General features: G+C 46.0%; 1 protein-coding gene across 1 annotated transcript in view; it reads right to left on the bottom strand.

Moving 5' to 3' along the window:
* Window positions 1-20,239, bottom strand: part of FANK1 (fibronectin type III and ankyrin repeat domains 1) — a 29,210-nt gene that overhangs the window by 5,275 nt on the left and 3,696 nt on the right. Inside the window, exons 2-6 of the mRNA XM_004374977.2 lie at window positions 19,130-19,307; window positions 9,916-10,040; window positions 3,790-3,871; window positions 2,658-2,732; window positions 1,789-1,854 (exon numbers count right to left, since the gene is read on the bottom strand). Of these exons, the coding sequence (XP_004375034.2) occupies window positions 1,789-1,854; window positions 2,658-2,732; window positions 3,790-3,871; window positions 9,916-10,040; window positions 19,130-19,307 (526 nt within the window). The remainder of the gene's footprint in view (window positions 1-1,788; window positions 1,855-2,657; window positions 2,733-3,789; window positions 3,872-9,915; window positions 10,041-19,129; window positions 19,308-20,239) is intronic.

Raw genomic sequence — 20,239 nt, 5'->3', positions numbered from 1 at the left:
GTGACTGTAATGGGTGTGGGCTTTCTTTCTGGGTGATGGAAATGTTCTGAAATTAGGTAAGGATGGTAGTGCAACTTAGTGAACGTATTTAAAAACACTAAATTTTACATTTCAAATGGTGAATTTGATGGTGTGTGAATTATATTTCAATAAAAAAAAACAATGACTGTAATTGAGTACAAAATACTGGATTTTAAAACATCCATGAGTCCAGGATGATACTCAAAAAAGAGAAAGGGAAAAACATACTCATTTGACACTACTGGCGATAACTCTTTAACCAACTCCTTATGCTAACAATTGGCAATGAAAAGAGAAAAATTAAACATTTACTCTGCCTTTGTAGGATGAAATGTAGTTCATCCCCAGTTGATAAGGAAAAGCTCTTCTTTACCGAAGACTGCTAGCTAATAAATATGGAAGAAATCATGGGATTAGAAAATGACTTTTTTGCAACTCCCAATTAAATAATTGATTCAGCCAAGAATCATTAATAGATGCTAAAATCACGGGGTAACCCGGTGATGGTGAACCAGACAGTCACACGGTGCTGAATTATCGCCCTAGGATTACTTTCGGAGGGAAGACGGTATCTTTACAAAGGAGGATCTAGCTGCCACTGCCTTAACCAAATGGTCTGCCCCAGCATCACTGTGGGACACCCTGCATTCCTGGACGCCGGTATGCAACAGGAAGCACACAGTACCAGTTGCCAAAGCGTTCTTGCTAAAAAGGTTAACTTGCATCTGATGAAGACTTTAGACCTCATTTTAACTTTACAGGAAGTAGGATGATAGATGAGCAAGTTAAATGCCTCTCCCCAACTAGGAAACCTTTTGACAAATCCAGAGCACAGGGTATTCTATGAGACAATTTGGTCTGCTTCCCTCAAAAAGCCATTGTTATGAGAAATAAGAAAAAGACAGGAGATCAGTCTAGAATAAAAGAGACAGAGGAGATGGAACAATCTGATACAATGTGTGAGCAGGAAGACATATAAATGCCTTCACTTTCCCTTACTATCAGATTTTAGTGATAAGTTCATCCTCTGTAGCTTTCCAGCTTCCTCTCTGCTCTGGATAAGTTCAAGGTGATTAACTGTACCCAAAAATCTGAACAAACTCACTGGTAACATATACAGCCGTAGAGCCTACATGGGAGGTAATTCGTTGATACAGTTTGTAATTTCTTGCATGGATACTGGTTATTTCAGATTTTCTGCTTCTTGGGGTTAATTTTGGTGACTTTCTTTCAGAAAAATTATCATTTCGATCAAATTATCAAATCTCACTGTAATAGCCTCACACGAGCTATTTTATTTTCTTCCCATTTCCTCTGCCACCATTGTTACGTCCCTTTCCAAGTTCGAATTTTGTTTTCCTTTTTTCTTCGATTTACGAGAGATTGATCTATTTTATTGTTTAGCGTTTGTTTAAAAGGCAGCATTTTCACTTCTCAATAATCATTCTGATTGTTAATTAATCAATTTCCACTTCTAATCATTTCGTCCCTCTTTTCTTACGGGCTTCTGTGCTGGGCCCTGAGCTACAGAAACGATACACACGATAGATTTCCTACAAAAACCCTGCGGAATAACAGAATCCATGAACAAGTGAATAAACTGGCTTTTCTCGTCTTTGGCTCTCCTTTGGGATGCGCTTACCTACAGCACTGTCAGAAGACACCGAATGAAATGCTTGGGGTGAAATCAAAAACCCTCTGGGCACAAGCCTAGTAACACACTTCTGGGATTATCAACGCTTTTCAGGCCACGTCCCACCAACTTACCTGTCCTTGCCACTTCCGTTCTTCAGGTTGACATCGGTGCCGTTCGAAACTAGGATTTTCACAAGCCTGAAGGAAAGAAACATAAATGTAGCTAGGTGGGTAGCACTGATACAAGGAACCCACGATAACTCAGTAAAGCTAACACGATGCTTATGACAAGTCTGCAGGGCTTTCTCCTCCCAGAGGCCTGCTGGTTTTCATGACAACAGTCGACCAGGAAACTACCTCCACACACAAAAAGGGGGGAGGGGGGCTTCACCCTGTGCACAAGTTATTCATGAAAAAACAAACCAGACCATAAGAAACAAATTGGACTACCAAAATAATTCACTGTCATTTTAACGAGCGTTTTTAATATATTTTCAAATGGCCGCATTTAATGAAAATACAGCTCCATATTTTTCAAAATGTCATTTTAGCAATTAAAATAAAAGGATGATTGAAAAATGAGATATTAGTATGTACGCTTATCTCTGCGTGGAATAGATACAGAAACGCATCGATGAAAACTACAGCTTCGCGATCTATGAGGGAAGTTCTTCTTCCAGAATTAATATCCACCTCCTCTTTTTTTTAAAAGAAATTCAAATTCTGATAACTAGTTGTCCCAGGTGGTATAAAATATATTGCATGTAATTAAATGGCTACCTCGCTTCCGTGATGTGTGATTATGGAGTTTACATTCTCTCCTTCATGATAAAAAAAAGGAGGCTGACTTTGTAAGCCACCACGTGGTACAGCTTTGGAAAGAGAGAAGAAGTTGGGCTGGTTCCTCCACAGCTCTGTTGCTCCTCGGCCCAACCTGAGCCTTTGGGAGAAGCGAAAGGTTCAACCACCCACTCAGAGAGGGAAGAAGAGCAGAGCTGTACCTGGTGTACCCTTTCTGGGCGGCGACCATCAGAGCGGTAAAGCCAAACTTATTGGGAACGTCAACCTTCACGTTGCTGGGAAACACAGGAAGAAGACATTAACATGCCGGGCATGGCTCCCTCAAGGCTTATGGCTGACAGCTCTTGCTGGGCACAGGTGGTCAAATGGTTCCTTTTACCAAAACTTCCTATTTCTTCTGGGCCGTTCAGTTTCTGTTGTCTTACAGTGCCCTGCCTAATATTTTAAAAGAGTCAAATGTACAAGAATAGAAGAGCAAATTGCTGTAATTTCACTTAAAATAGGCACTCCCTTCAACTCAAAACCATTATGCGTTGCGATAAAACTCCCCACGAAGAGCACAGCCTCTTTAAATGGCTGCGGACACAGCGTCTTCGCTGCAGACGTTTTCAGCTCCACCGAACAGGGGCCGAGTCTGTGGAGACCCGTGTTTCTCTCCTGAATTCCTTATCACCTCCCCAGCATAAAGCCATGCCACACAAAGAAGAAAGCAGAGCCGCTAAATGTCAGCGTGCAAGCTTTGGCTGTTTGTGGGAAGCTTCTCTTCCCCAACTTAGATCCCCATTTCACAGATGACCTGTCTTTGAAGGCGCGCAGAACTACTGATTCAAGAAAAATCTAGATCATGTTGTTCGGTTTTCATTTAGAAGGCGGCTTTACATTAAAACCTATCCGAGGAGAGCGTATTCGCCGCTTTCCCTCTAGTGCCTCACTCATCTTTTGAGTTAGGAAGTAGCCGATTTTGTGATGCTCTGATTTCAACAGAAATTAGATGTAAGCATTTTAGGGTGACACCTGCCTAAAAGCTATGACTTGATGTAAGCAGGGGTCAGAAATTATTTCTGGGAAGGAATGTGACACTCAGATTTGTAATTTCCTTTTATAATTTTACTTAAACAATTACATAAATCTAACATCTACAGGGGCTTTATAATTGCCTTTCCTAGCTATGCTGAACTCATCACAACAGTCACCTGAGATTAATTCTGGAGCCCGTTTCAAAGGCCTGGGAAATGTCAGGAAAACAAAATAACGCTGCATCATGCCATTTCTACACCCTTCATGGGCTCTGATTAAAATCAGTAAGTAAAAGACCTGGTAGAGTTCTCTCACCCTCCTTGAAGGATTCGAATGAGCAAATCTTCATCATTCACGTTGACAGCCCGATGGAAGTGCTCGCTGCTGATGGGTTCCCCTGAAGAAATAAGACAGAACGTGGTCATCCAAAACGCAGTGCGAGAAGATTCCTGTCGGCCACATGCCTTCTGTGCCCTTGAGTGCGTGCCCACGTGCACCTCCAAGAAGGCGTCCGGCTATCCTGTGAGCATGTCTTATGATTCCTACTCAATGCTGCTTTGACTGAAAAAGATCTCGTCTGTACATAGTAAGAGAAGAACATTTAGTCTGACCTAAAGGTTTGAGAGGAGCCCTGGTGGCGCAACGGTTAAACGCTTGGCTGCTAACTGAAAGGTGGGCAGTGAGAACCCACCAGCCACTCTGCAGTAGAAAGATCTGGCAATCTGCTCCCATAGAGATTACAGCCTAGGAAATCCTCTGGGGCAGTTCTTCTCTGTCCTACAGGGTCGCTATGAGTTGGAATCTACTCGATGGCACACACCAACAAAGGTCTGGGACACTTTTAAGTTATAAAAGTATTGCTTTACGAGGGTAATTTTGCTGTTTGAAAATAATCCTTTGAGACTTCATAAAATAAGCTGAGTTTAAGGCTTAATAAATGTCTCTTACAAGCAAGGACAAACCCAGCCATTGTCATGATGTACTCGTTTTGTCTAAAAGTCACTAAACTACTTGGAACAACAAATTAAAAAATCGCTTTAACGTGTGAAATCCAAAATTTCAGTTCTTCCCGGGAGTATGACATCCATATTGGCCTTGTCTTTGCTGAGGGTGTAGGAGCGCAGGGGGCTCCCCCGACAGGGAGGCGGAGCATCGTGAGAAAGCGGAGCAGAGCCCAGGAGCAGCATCTGAGGAAGGTTGAAAGCACAGTGGGAAACGGGCTGGAGGGAGGGTGTCCCCTCGTCCAGGGGACATGAGCTCTTCACGGACCAGAGCAGGGCATGAACTCGGAAACAGGCAGAGGGTGAGGACAAAGGGCAAAGTGAAAGCTTCCCATGCTGCCCCCACCACCCCCCGACACAGGGCACCAACGTCCGTCACGGCTCCATTTGTTTCATAGCCTGTTAACAAATCTATGGCCGTCAAGCCAATTCTGACTCATAGCGACCCTACAGGACAGAGTAGAACTGCTCCATAGGGTTTCCAAGGAGAGGCTGGTAGATTTGAACTGCTGACCTTTTGGTTAGCAGCCGTAGCTCTTAACCACTGTGCCACCAGGGCTCCACATAGGACCGTTTAATTTTTAAAATAATTATTATGGGGCTTAAATGAAAGATTCCGAGTGAAGCACTGGGAATGGCACCGGGCACGTGGTGTCTGTTGCTGAGGTTAGTGGCAATAGCGGTGGCCGCAGCTGTTCGGTACAGCCCTGCCATCTTCTTCATCCCAGTCCCTCCCCACACTTAGAATACTTCCCTGTCCCCACAGGCATTTCAGTTTATAATCCCCAGTCTATGGAATCTCAAAGATCTCAGTCATTCATTCATCATTCATTCATTCAACTAATATTGAGTGTCTTATATGCCAAGTCTTGTGCTGAACACTGGGGACCACAGAGAAAATAAGACAATTCCGTTACAGTGTCCTCTTCCAGCCTACTCTTATTCAAATCCTAGAAGGACACCTCTCCCCATGAGCCTCCTCCCCACACTGCCACCCCAGACTGCCTCCGGGGGCTCGTACCACCCCTGCACCTCCCTCTTCCAGTCTGGCCTGCAGAAGTGCATTGACTGTCTCGGCCATGGGGGGCTAAATCTCCCGACTCCTCTCCTGACAGTGGGGAACGCTCGGGGGGGCAGCTCCCGGCACAGGTACCACCTTTCTCCCCTTTCCTAAGAGGCTTTCAACCGTGCACAGGGAACCAGGCAGAGTTGGAACTGGGAAAACGGGGGAGCAGGACAACGAAGGGGTGGCTATCAGAACACGGCCGTTAGCTGACATCCTCTCTTTTTTTCTGGTAAAAGATCAACTGGAGCCAAGTTAACACTGTTTTGAAATAACAATTTTGTCTACTTGAGCCTGCCAATCTCCTAAAGATTTTTTAGTCACATTATACTTCCTCTTGGTCATTCCACACATATTTTCAGACCCAAAGCTTCAAATGAAAGTATCACAATAAACCGTTGAAGGCCAAGCCCACAGCTGCGCATGGCCCTTCAACAGAGGTCGTCCTAGCTGGGTGGTTCTCAGCGTGTGGGGGTAGGGGAGGGGAGGGCAAGGGTTTGGGCTGCCCTCCCCCTACCCCGGGAATTTTGGCAATATCTGGAGACATTTTTGGTTGCCACTAGCTGGGTAGGGGGGTCCTACTGGCGTCTAGTGGGTTGAGATAGGATGCTGCTAAATAAACATCCTATAATGCACAGGACAGCCCCCAAACCCATAATTATTCAGCCCCAAATGTCAACAGCGCTGAGGCTGAGAAACTCTGGCCGACAGGGATATGGACTTAAAATGATATTCTGTGATACAGCCACACTTTAGATGGATGAACGACACCCACTCGATGTTTCCCTTCCCTCTTGCTCCCCGGAAAGGAGGGGAGATTGGTGGGGTGGCAGAAGTCTCTATCATTCTACCAACAGCCCCCCACTTCTATGATATTCAAACTTCAATTTCCACAAAAATGCAAACAAGTCATTTGCATAGAGTCACCTATAAGGATGTACAAAGCACACTCCTATTAAATTTTAAAACATGGTATCCTGAATCAAATTCTACAAATTAAGCCGTCCCTGGAGAACGACATCATGCTTGGTAAAGTGCAGGGTCCCTCAACGAGATGGACTGACACAGTGGCTGCAATGATGGGCTCCAGCATGATTGTGAGCACGGCGCAGGACTGGCGGTGTTTCGTTCTGTTGTACGTGGGGTTGCTGTGAGTTAGAACCAGCTCGATAGCACCTAACAACAACAGGACTTTATATAGTACACAGTGCTTTTCAGAGTCTCCTTCAAACCACAAAACCAAGGTCAGAAAGGTTGAGGGAGTGGTCCGAGGTCACCCCGTAGCAGGCAGCATCAGAGCTCAAGGCCACGCTGCTGTGAAGGCCACACTCCTTCCCTTTGATGTTTTAATAAATGTTGTGGTGTCTGACCAATTCACCAGATGCTTCCATTTTCATTACATTTTGAATACAGACATCTTAAATAAATATGATTCCACGGCCCCCAATGTGTTAAACCAAAGGGGATAACTAGGCAACTCCGGCAAAGTGCTAACCTCCTGGGATTTTAAGGGAAGTTCTAAAATCGTAGCCTGCATCACACCCTGTTTCCGCCCTGACCATCTGCATCCCCTGCCATGCGTCTTACCTGACTGGCAAGGCTCTCCCAGACGGGCCCTCCTAGTTCATCCTAACCAGGAAGCTCTGCAGTGTGCGAATACTGGGAAACACAATAAGTTCATTTCGTGCTTATCAGCTTGAGGACTGTTTGTAGCACAGACCCAGACATTGTGATATTATGATATAATTAAAATAAATGTTTTGCCTATTCCAACTTCTGCAAGAGGTAATCGGCGCTCTACTTCCTCTGAGAACAAGGTGACGCCCTCACAGAAGAGGGGGAAAAACAACGTAAATGTGCATCATCCTTTGCTTGCTGAAGTTCAGCCAAAGGAAGCAGTGACCATCACGCGGGGTGGGAAAGCCCTTTCTCGGCATTAACTCGTGAATCCTGCTCACACTGCTTCCAGGTAAGAGGCACCGAGGAATGCCACCAGAAGAACCCGAATCGACTCAGCCCAGAAACGCTCCACGGTTTACATGAACGGGACAAGAGGAAAGACAGAACAGGCTCTTGCTCGAGCACACAGCTCTCCTTCCTACTCCCACCACGGGCAGAAGGCACAAAGAACAGATAGAGGAAATGCGGGGGAGAGAGAATGCTCCACTCCCCACCCGACTTCAAGACTGTGGACCCAGCCCAAGGGAGCACCATGGGTGAGCGCTGCTGAATATACGAAGGGCAGAGTCTTCGTCTCTGTGGGTTTGTTTTTCTCTTATTACCCCGAGTGCTGCAATGACAAATATTAAACGATCCTGCCTGTGGGGAGGACGCCCACGAATGCTTGTCTGCGCTGGACGGAACCCAGCAGTCAGGACCATGTGAAGGGGCATCTCTGGGCAGAGGGGCAGAGTGGTCTTCGGGAAGCCATGGCTCATATTCTGCAAGAGAGTCACCGAGCTGCAGATGTGCTGGCAGATATGATAATGTGGTGCTAACACCTTTCCAGGTGGGATTTAAGTCTCTATTAAAAGCCGTGACTAAATGAGGAGCTCGTTGGAGAAGATAGTTGCCAATTAACGAGCAGCAGTTGCTTTTCTTTCTTTTTAAGGGCCCAACTGATTAAAATTATATGCCTCATTTAAGCAAGAGTCTCCTGTACTTTACCTGGAAATTTAAAAAAAAAACTTTAAAAGACTGAACATCCTTTATTTAAACAAAGTACATGCTCTTGTGACTCATTAAAACACTTTCAAACTGAATGCAAATTATCAACCCACAGAAGCATTTCACTTGCTCTGTAAATGTGCATTTTTCATTCTTTATTTAGTGTGATCTGCCATCTTCAAAGAGGCTGCTTTGGAAATTACAAATATAACAGTGTAAGAGAGTCCTCGCCTGCCAGCAGAGCCAAGGGCCTGCCCAGAAGGAAGGGAGCCCGATCCTCACCAACCTCTACTGCGCGTTCTCAGCACACACAGAACTAACTCGGGTTCTGCCAGTCTGCCTCCCTTTCCTTCCCCTCAAAACTCCGGCAGCTAACTCTCTCTCGTGCACAAGCAAATGCTTTCCACATAGTCAGGTTGAGAAACAAGACCTCTTTTCTGATCTGCATCACCATTGCTAACTATTCACTTCAAATGTCTCCAATGAAATTATATTTTCATGGCTAGCTGGGCGGAACTTAGGAATGTATAGCGTCGCCACTCCCAGCATCAACTAAACTCTCAGCTAAACTAAGACCATACCATTCCCCTAGGTCCCTGGTTTTCAACTGACGATATTATAAGAGAAAAAAACCAAACCCATTGCCGTTGAGTCGATTCCAACTCATGGCGACCCTATGGGACAGAGCAGAACTGCCCCACAGGGTTTCCAAGGAGTGGCTGGTGGATTCGAACTGCTGACCTCTTGGTTAACAGCCGAACGCTTAACCACTGCACCACCAGGGCCCTGAAGTATTATAGGCTAACTCAAAACCTGAATTATCTTTAATCCACAGCAGCATTTCCATAAATAAACACCTAAAAGACACAACTGTAATCCACAGAAAATACATACAATATACATGTATGTACAAATACACATGCAAGCCAAATGCTACACTGGAAACAATTTTTCAACAACTTCTTGCTCACTAGAGGAACGTTTCCTTTGTGCAACCGAAACGGACTTACCTGCGTCTGCCGTGGGAGGCCTGGAGGAATATTTCTGGAAATTTGAGTCTTTACAACATTCTAGCTCAAAGGCAGCACGGGACACAACATCTTTAAACTCTTTTTGAAATACAGGTCATAGAAAAATATTTGCACCCTTACATATGAACTGGGAAAAGGACTGGTCCGAGGCTCTGTGACCAGCCTCCTCTGGCCCCCACCTCCTCTGTGTGGGGCTCTCTCACCCTTCCACGTTTCGCCTTCAGTGAAGATGCAACGCTAATTCTTCCTCCCTCACAGCACCCGCAGGAATTAGATGTGTATGTTGAGATGCGTGCAGTGAAGTTGTCCAAACAGGACAAAATCCTGCACAGCCCTTCTCACGTAAGGCCACCCAAACAGGCAGCCTGATTCTCCACGTGCGGGACGCTTGCCCAGCCACACCCTGGTGGCCCATTTCCTAAGAAAAGCGACTCTGCCCTTTTGTACTGAGTGGACATTGTCTAACATGGTAGTCCTGGCACAAAAACAGCTCTCCTAATTCGTTAAAGCACAATTAGAACCCCCTTACCTTGTGGCAAGGCCGACCCAGCAAACGATATTATCATAGTGTTTAAAAATGGCGTGGTTTCACTTCTAGTACAGCCGAGTCAAAGACAATATTTTTACCTCTGAGTTGTTCATCATCTTCTTTTATCTTGAAGGGCTTTGGAATACTTACTGGTCGTAGATACTGAGACAACTGGGCTGTACTGGTATTCTCCAGAGGGGCTAGTGACCTTCAGTCGAAATCGATAGAGTGTCCTCGGCTCCAGACCTTCCACAACATGCTTTGTTGCATATCCCCTAGACGGAGAAGACGCACACGCTGTTAACACCAGCTGATCTAAGTAATGTTCTCTGATCAATTATTAGAAGAGCATCTGGAGAAGGTTCTTGAATACTATTATTTCCAGGACATCTCTGACCCCTGCTGTTGACCTGCTCGTCTCCCACACTAGACTGCAGGTCCTGGGAGCAAGGGACCAAGTCACCCCGGCACTGCTTTCCCTACCCGGCACGTGCCCTCTCCATTCCCCCGGGCCTAGTCCAGCACCTGACAGGTAGCTGCCACACAATTTTGCACTTTGGACAAATAATCACGTTAACCCATGACAACAGTCCTCAATGATAAAGTTGCATGTTTGAAAGACAACACAGGCTGTCAGATAGTAGATACGTGGTTTTCAAGAGGAGGTCTTAGAGTGAACGGGGAAGGTTCTCTAGTTGATGGCTGCATACCTACATGCAAACTACCACTAAAGAGAGGGGAGCTGAAGCAGTGAACAGGCAAATGCTGGCAGGATATGAGAACTGCTTACGCCACTGGGGAATCTGACAGCGCACATGAGAAACCACTCTAACGGCGTGCCCCATGGTCAAGTTCATCTAGGAATGCTGTGGGAAACGGACGCTGCATACTTCTGGGACAGGAAACTGATTAGAGGCTGGTGATGGAAATCCACACGCCCCCAGGGGGAGAGGCACTGCATCTAGTCATCGGAGCCCGCAAAGCACCAAGAAGTACAGTGAGGCAGGCTGTTTGCTTCTCAGGAGACCTGGGACCTGGCAGAGGTGCCAAGATCCCACCATCTGCTCGGGAGGTGGTCCCAGGGACCTGGCTGTGACTTGGCATGCTTCTAGGACATCAGGTCTCCCGAGGCCTACAGAGCTGCATCTATTCCCCAGTACTGCCAGAAACAAACCTCAGTTTCCCTTTGCTGCCAAAAATCTTGATTGGCAGCTGACTAAATTCCATGAATCCCTTTCCGATCCTTCATCTAAATTTTTCTTTCCTCCTACCTTAGAGGCTTGATTTTTGAGAGTTTTTAGGGGAAGGGGCACTATTTCCAGCTTTCTTTCCTGCTTCAGTGCCCAGCGCAGCCCTAGTTCTCTCTCCAGAACGCTCCACAGCCCCCTGAACTCCAAGGTGACCGTTGTTTTTTCCCAGGTTTTTTCCATCTGTCTCTGACGTTTCCTTCATCCTTGCAGATCCTCCGCAGCAGTGAGAACCATACTTTGGGATTCACAACTGATTTTTCAATGTTTATGTGCAACTTAAATAGTTATCCGTCAGTCCCAGTCCGTGCAACTCAACGAACATGCCAGTGCCCATGGTTTGCAAGGCGCTGGACAGGCTGGGGATGTAGCCCTGGACCAGCTCAGGTCTGAGATGAACCTGTCAGCAGGGAGTGGCCTGCCTCCTGCTGATGGGGTGGCAAGAAGAGGGGACAGTCAAGGACAGTGAGGAAGTGACAGCCGAGCTGGGCTGAAACAACAGTGCTGGAGTTAGCACCACTCCTGCTAAAAGCTCAACTGAAAGCAGGGCTGTAGATCTGGGCCAGGTGGGCATGCTAACACCTCACACATCAATTACGCAGCCTCACTGCCAGGCCCTACTGGAAAACCACAGTCTTTCGCCAGCAGAGCAAGCACTGAACCGAGTGCATGGCTGGAGAGAAGACACAAGCCTTGATCTAAGAGGCAGGAGTATCCCAAAGAGAGCCCAGGAGGTCTTCTAAGTCCCTTCTCCCAAACTCACCCATCAGAGGAGTGATGGGTGAGGAGTAAAAGGCAGGGGGAGCCCAGCAGAGGGTCCTCCGGGGGGGGGCTCCCAATGTAAAGTGAGAAACAGGTGAGGCACTTTCCTAACCCACAGGCAGAGGGTCCCAGACAGACAGGTGGGAAACAGGGGCTCACACAGTAAGAACGTTGGGCTGGAAGGACGTGGAACACTCAAGCAGCGGCTTGGTCTACTCTGGCAAGAGCCAAGGGTGACCAAGGTGTCTGGCGACGAGAGTTCGAGCCAGGTGGCGTGGATGTGCCTTCCTGAGAGAGGAACCTCAGGTAAACCAAGAAAAAACCGTTTTGAAAACTAGGAAATATTTATTGACTCATTTCTTTTGGGTTTCTCTCTCTGTTGTTTATCCAAAATGTAAATTTTCAAGCTGAAATAAAGTCCCAAACACTCTGTGATGCCTTTTTCATATTACATGTTACTTCAGGCCCCCAAAACTAAATGACTTCTTGGGTATGGCTCTAACAGAGAGCCAAGAAAGAGAGACCGGGAATGAGAAGTTGGCCTCTGACAACCAGTCCCCATCCCTGCATGCCATGTCCTTCTTCCTGCAGAGACAGGGCCCATGTCCTCCCCCTTGAGCAGGTGGAGTGCAGCAGACGTGACACTGTGTGAGGTCTGAGCCTAGCCCTGAAGGTGCCTGGAAGCTTCTGCCTTTCCTCTCTTGGGAGTGAGCCACCATGAAAAGAAGTCCAACTACCCCGCTGGAGAGAGTGGCCACTTGGTAAGAGAGGCCCTGAAAGAAGAGAGACAGTGGAGAGGGAAGAAGAAGGCTGGTCAGCCTTTAGCTGACCCAGCCATGCTAGCAGAGGCATCAGACTAGGATAAGAGTGAAGCCGTTTGGGTCCTCCAGTCCCAATAGAGCTGCCTCAGCCAAACACCACAGGGAGAAGGAACAAGCCATCCCCCCTTGCCCAGATTTCAGAATTGTGAGCAAACACATGATTGTCTATGTTTTGGGGTGGTTTGTATCAATAAAAGAGAAGCTATAAAAAGGCAATGAAGAAATGATACCAATGGCATAAAAAAAAAATATGTAACATTTGAGTCAAAAAGCCAAGGAAATAGAGAAGTGTTAGGAATAGATATAAATAAATTTACCACAAAAGTAAAAGCTCTAGAGCCAAGATAAATATTCAGAAAATTGCCAATGGGTTAAGACAGAACAACACACCCTAAAATACATCAGCCTGGCGCCAAGTAGTCCTCCCATGAATCGGTGGATTTTATTGTAACTGAGCATAGGTCCTTGAACACTTAGATATGTGAAGCATAGAAACCAAGTCCCCCAAAATTTGTAGCATCTGGAAAGATCTTCAGGAGCTCAATGAGAACTAGAATATCCAAGCCTCAAAGGGATTCAATGCCAGGTGGCAAAGACTTAACAAAGATATAGAGTAAAATAAAGCCAAAAGTACCTCAATAATATTCAATATTGCTAAACATCGTAAGATCACACTGAAGCCAAAAGCACCTTCTTAACTCCTACCTAGAAAGGGAAATAACAGAACTCTTTTAGAAAGCATGTTACTGAGCACATTTGTGCTTAGGTTGTGGCATTTCCTCCTTCTGGGATGTAAGCTCCGTTTTCTAACTTGTTGATTGCTGTATCCCCAGTTCTTACAACTGTCTAGCAAGTTTGTTGATTGATTGAATTGATCTTGTCCTGAGGCTGGAGGTTCTCACAACATCAATCGGGATGGCCTCATGGAGAATACCAAGATATAGCAGGTCCTGGGACACAACTGCCCACTGGGGTATTCTTGTTGTTAGGTGCCATCAAGTCTATTTCAACTCACAGTGACCTCATGTGACAGAGCAGAACTGCCCCCCCATAAGGTTTTCTAGGCTGTAATCTTTACAAAAGCAGATCCCCAGGTCTTTTCTCCCATGAAGCTGCTGGGTAGATTCTAACCGCCTACCTTTCAGTTAGCATCCGAGCACTTAACCATTGCACCACCAGGGCTCCTTGCCCCTTGGGGTACGTCACAATAATTACAGCACAAACAGGGATGACTAATAAAAGCAATTCATAAACCTATGGAGAAGCACAACTTAACACTGCCTAGACGTGGTGATGTAAAGAAAGAATTTCAGAATTATTTCCACAATAGAGGAGAGTACTCAAAAAATGCAAAACATAACCTTATTTTTGTTATCATGAATCAGCAAACGTCTGATACGAGAGCTGATGGAGCACAAAACATGAACTAAATATTGGCACACCCAAGGACTCCATCACCAGACTTCTCCCTTCTATCTGTACTCACTCGCCTAGCATTCCAGTCCAGCGTCACACTGATGACTATGGCATTTGTATCTCCAGCCCAGACCTCTCCCCACTGCACCCTTCTTCCCCAGCTACCTTCTTGAATTCTCCACTTGGACGTCTGATAGTCCAGCTGGACTTTCCTTTCCACCTGCAGTCTTCCCGTCTCTGTTGCTCTAGTTCCTCAGGCCAGTAGCCTTGGTGCCACCTGTGGAGGACTGGGTTACCATCCACAAGTATTTGCTGTTCCTCCAAGGATTCCACACCTCTGCCTCGATGAACTCTGACATGGCCACCTGACTCGCTTTGAGCAATAAAGTATACACAGAAGTGAAGTGTGTCGTTCTGGGTGGGAACTTCAAGAAACAATGCACCGTGCCCTCTTCCCCTTTGGCACATGACTGGCAATGCTCCAGACAGAGGCTGTGCCATCAGCCTGGGCTGTGGAGTGAAGACAATGTGGAATGGAGCCATGGCCCACCCACAATGGACGTTTTGTGTGAGAAATGAACCACCATTATTGTAAGCCACTGAGATTTCACAATTGATGTCTAATGCAGCAGAACTTGGCCTATCCAGGCTATTATATATCCCTTGACCATCCTTTTTCTCTCTCATCCCATATCTGGTCCACCAGCAGATTTTTTTCACTCTGTCTTTAAAATATAACCTGAATTCAACTACTTCTTGCACTCTGGTCCATTTTCTCTCATTGAAGTTATCGCATAAAGCCTCCTAATTAGCTTTTCCTGCTGCTTGGCTGCCTTGCTTCCCTGTAGCCTAGTCTCAACTCAGTAGCCAGAATGATGCTCATAAAACCATGCCAGACCATGCCCCTCCTCAGCCTAACAGTCTCCAATGGCTTTCCCCATCTCTCTCAAAGTCAAAGTTCTTTTGACAACCCACAAGACCCTAGGGTTACCTCCCATGACCTCTGCTCCTTTTTTACCCACCCCCACAGTGTTCCTGACACATGACAAGTAAACTCCTACCTCAAGGTCTTGCACTTGCTATTTCTTCTGCCTGGAATGTTCTTCACGTGGGTATTCCCAAGGCTCTAACTGTCATTCAGTTGCTTCAGGTCTTTACTCAGAAGCTATCTTCTCAGTGAAGCCTCCCTTACCTCCATCCTAGGCCCCAACCCTTCCTAGGCTTTCTCCCCTTAGTATTTGTCACCACCTAACATATTATAGGAGCCCTGGTGATGCAGTGGTTAAGAGCTCAGCTGCTAACCAAAAGGCCTGCGGTTTGAATCAACCAGCCACTCCTTGGAAACCCTATGGGATAGTTCTACTCTGTCCTATAAGGTCACTATGAGTCAGAATCGACTCGACAGCAATGGGTTTGGGTTGGTTAACATATTATAAGAGCACTTACTGCTGAAGATCAAAGACCACAGCCTTTGGTATGGATTACACCTCAACATAAAACAAACAAAAACCCTCACAATGGGACCAATAAGCAACATCATCATAAACAGAGAAAAGACGGAAGTTATCAAGGATTTCATTTTACTTGGATCCACAATCAATGCCCATGGAAGCAACAGTCAAGAAATCAAATAACGCATTGCATTGGGCAAATCTGCTGCAAAAGACCTCTTTAAGGTGTTAAAAAAGCAAAGATGTCACTTTAAGGACTAAGATGCACCTGAACCAAGCCATGGTGTTTTCAATCACCTCATACGCATGCGAAAGCTGGACAATGAATAAGGAAGACTGAAGAAGAATTGATGCATTTAAATTATGGTGTTGGCAAAGGATACTGAATATACCGTGGACTGCCAGAAGAATGAACAAATCTGTCCCAGAAGAAGTGTAGCCAGAATACTTCCTAGGAGTGAGGACGGCGAGACTTCGCCTCATGTACTTTAGACATGTTATCAGGAGGGACCAGTCCCTGGAGAAGGACATCATGCTTGGTAAAGAAGAAGGTCAGCAAAAAAGAGGAAAGAAGACTCTCAACGTGATGGATTGACACAGTGGCTGCAAAAATGAGTGCAAACCATCATTGCTGAGCTGGTGCAGGATGAGGCAGCGTTTCGTTCTGTCGCACACAAGGTTGCTACGAGTCGGAACTGACTCGATGGTGACTAACGACAACATATTATATGTTTTTACTAATTGATCTTATTTATCATCCGTCTCCTTCATCTGGGGGAATTTTTGTTTGTCCAGCACTGTGCCTCCAGAGCCCAGAATAGTGTCTGGCATGTAGCAGGTGCTCAATAATATACACTGAGTGGATGAATGAAATGCATGATGAGGACACTAGCTGTCCCAGGAATTCAGAGGGAGCAGACAACAGACAGGAGGGGAATTTCCCAGTGGAGGCAGAATCTCACTTGGGCCTGAAGGATGGGTAGAAGAAAGGATGGGCTGGGGGAAATCTGTCCTAAACAGGGAAAACAGCTAAACGCACACGCCGAAGAAGTCAAGGCACATTCAAAGGACAGAAAGCAGACCATGATGGAGGGTTTGTGCTTGGAAATAAGAGGTAACAAGAGAGGCAGGTGAGGGCAAACTGTGAAGGCATCAGATATGAGCCTAAGGGGCTCGCCCTTCATCCTGCAAGCAATGGAGACCCATTGGAGTCCTTGACAGAAGGAAGAGTAACTTAGCAAGAAAGGATGAAGGGCAAGAAGGCAAGAAAAGGAGGACAAGGCCGATCCATTCAATCAACAAACATGCTAATGTTGTAGGAACTGAGGACACAGCCTCGAACAGTCCGAAGACGATGCTTCCATCCTAGCAGGGGGAGTGCCACATTCTAAGCAGAAACAACACAAGCCTGACATCCGGTGGGGCAGCAGAAAGGGAAGCACAGGAGGGATTTTGCAAAGGGAGAACTCACAAAGCCAGTAAGTGTTTGGCTGTGAGAAGCCATGAGGAGCGTCACGTCAGAGACGACTCTGCTAATTCAAGACTGGCCGGTGGCTCCTATGATCAGACATGAAGAAGAAGTCAGGAGAAGTTCTAAAGCCACCAATCTCAGCGTCACATATTCCAGACACATATTTGCTTTTAAAGAAAAAGCATTTCCTAGTTTCAATGCAACCTACAGAAAGTGATACAACAGAGCAGACGAGGTCAAGAGTAACACAGTCTAATTCTGCCACCTAGTGTCGAAGTCTATGGTGCTGCTGCAGGCTCCCCCAGGCCAGCCCATGATCTGCGTGCCTTCTCCAGGCCCAGCGGCACCCAGGACTCTGGGGAAACACACACATCACGCCAGACACATGGGGCTGGAGGCCATCCACGCGGGCTGCGGTTTCTCTAGGTGAGGCTGTCTTCCCCGCCACCCAACAAAGGAGAACAGCAAACAGGAAGGAGAGGAGTGTCTAGGATAGCCCCCCTCCCCCCAATATTCCCAACCACAGCTTGTGGTACCAGGCAAATGGGGGAAAAGAAACGAGGTCTTTTTCTTCCTCCATAGAAATACTTATAATATCATAATTCATATTCTTTTAGATGGAAACTACCTAACAGAGACTAACATGTGATATAATTAAAAAGAACATTTTCAAGTAGGCAGGCCAAAAATTATTTTCACGTGGTAACTGCATTTTGGATAATGCATTTTTTTGGGGGGGAGGTACAGAGAATTGTTCCTCAGATGTCAGGCATATCATCCAGATAACAGCTGAAGCTTCACATACGCCCTGCCATCAACACTCTTACACCATCCTTGTGGTAAGGGAAAGTTCTGGGTCTTGACTGCAGCAGTGTCCAAACCCTGGCTGTGATACTGTTCTGTAGTTGTTCCAGATGTTACCACCAGGGGGAAATGGGTCAAAAGTACACGGCACCTGTCTGTAGTATCTCTTACAATTGCATGTAAATCTACAACTATCTCAAAATAAAAAAGATTCAGGAACATTTGCATCTCATTTACGGTATTCCCAAATCACAGACGAGTCATTTTACAGGTGGCAAAGCTGCCATAGGGAAGAAATGGGAGTCATTTCAAATGAAGATGAAGAGAAAGGGACTTCTCGATGATTCTGGTTGCATTCACTTATTTATTCACACAACAAAGACTCTGTGGGCCTGCTACGTGCCGGCCACCACGTAGGGGCTGAAGACAGGGTATTAGGCCAGCAGGAATCGGATCTGTCTCTCATTGGGTTTACGTACCACTGAACCAGTTGCCGTGGCATCACCTCTGACTGATGGCAACCCCGTGTGTGTCAGAGTAGAACTGTGCTCCACAGGGTTTTCAATGGCTGATTTTTCTGAAGTAGACTGCCAGGGCTTTCTTCTGAGGCACCTCTGGGTGGACTCAAACCACCAATCTTTCAGTAAGCAGCCGAGCGTGTTAACCATTTGCACCACCCAGGGACTCCTATATACTGGTAGGGAGACAGAAAATGAACAAGCAAACAAGTGAAATGATTCCAGGCTGAGTTCAATGCTATGAAGCATGCAGAATAAGGTTGTGGGACAGAGAATGCCCAGGGTGGAAGGGCCGCTAACTTAGATGGCCCCTCTGAGGGGGGGGATATCTGATCCAGTGACATCTGAATGGTGTAACGGAACCAACCGCATAAAGACAGAGGAAACACAACACATGTTAGGGAAAGGCAACAAGAAAGGCCTCGATGTGGAACCAGCTTGACCTGGTCACAGCTGAGACGGAGGCAGCCAGTTTGGTTGCAGAGGGCTGACTGAGGGGACAGCGGAAAAGACGTGAGGTCAGAGAAGTTGCCCTGTGTCAACCACGCACGGCCCCATCCCATATCGGTAAACAAAACAGCCAAAACGCCTCATTTTATCAAACCATCTTTTGATTCTGTGCTTACATTTTGGATTTTAAAAACATGTCTTTAGAGTATTTCAGAAGTCAAAGAAGCTCTCACAGGTATACGAAGTTTAATTTCAAAGTTACTGCTAAAGTTTTCTTTCCCAAAAACTGTAATTCATAAAGAGCATGAATGCAAATGATGCTGACTCATTCTTGAATTTCAGTGGCGTTTCAGAGACAACAGCGACCATTCTAGCTAATCAGGAAAGTAAAGCAAAGCGTGAAGCAACTCCACATTGCACCTACGTGTAAATGATACCGTAAGTGTGCACTTTGGGGTCTTCCTCTTCAATTGAAAACCTGAACCACTGCTCCTGGGGTCCTTGTCGCTTCACTTTCTTCTCCAGATCCCAGTATAATTCAATGCTGTGATGAGTCACTTTGCCCACAACAGGCGGATGAGGCTTTGAGGATGGCGTGATTTCTAAAAAAGAATAATAGAGTATTTCAGGGTGCCATGTCCTTAAAGGAGAGAGGCCATCTGGGTGCATTACAGACGTTCGGTGATCAAACTGTGTTTTCCTGTGCCTCAGGTACACATATAGTATACCTCCCTGTTGCTTGAAAAGCGGAAATAACACAGAATTCCACTGATATAGGAGCCACCACGTTCATCAAGCAGATGGTACCCCACCTACCAATATCATACTTCACGCATGGGCCCTTCCAAGAGGTTGGTCAACATACCAAACTAATGAGGTTGCTCTCTGAGCTGATGAGGATCAGTTTGCTGCTGCAATCCTTCCATGAGCCAGCTGGTAAAGACACTATAAACAAAGCCAATAGACAAAGCCAATATATCTGGTCCAAATATTTATGACATAGATGACACAGGGTTGATGTCGATTCTATGTAAACAGCTCTTACAAACTGACCTCCAAAAGCCAGAAGGCTAATAACAAACCAAAAGATGAGCAAAGCACAAAACAGCAAATACAATGGCCAAGGTAATTCCCAGGTGGTGGAGGCCTGGTGGTGTAGTGGTTAAGAGCTTGGCTGCTACCAAAAAGTCAGCAGTTTAAATCCACCAGCCACTCCTTGGAAACCCTAGGGGGCAGTTGTGTCTCTGAGTCAGAATCAACTCGATGGCAGTGGGTTTGATTTGGGTTTAGTCACACAAACTGACAACAACTGGGCATAACTTCATATCCAGTCAGATGACAACATAGGGAGAGAGACTCTCATACATTTGTCGTGGGGAAATATGAATCACAGCCTTTCAAAGAAGCAATATGGCAGCATCTATTAAAATTAAAAACACAAATGGAGAGAAAGAACAACAATGAATCTGTGAACCATCTCATAACATGGATGAAACTGGAGGACATTATGCTGAGTGAAATAAGTCAATCACAA

Source organism: Trichechus manatus, unplaced genomic scaffold, assembly GCF_000243295.1.
Source record: "Trichechus manatus latirostris isolate Lorelei unplaced genomic scaffold, TriManLat1.0 scaffold00031, whole genome shotgun sequence".
In the NCBI taxonomy this organism is placed as follows: domain Eukaryota; kingdom Metazoa; phylum Chordata; class Mammalia; order Sirenia; family Trichechidae; genus Trichechus; species Trichechus manatus.
This window is presented reverse-complemented; position numbering and strand designations above follow the sequence as displayed.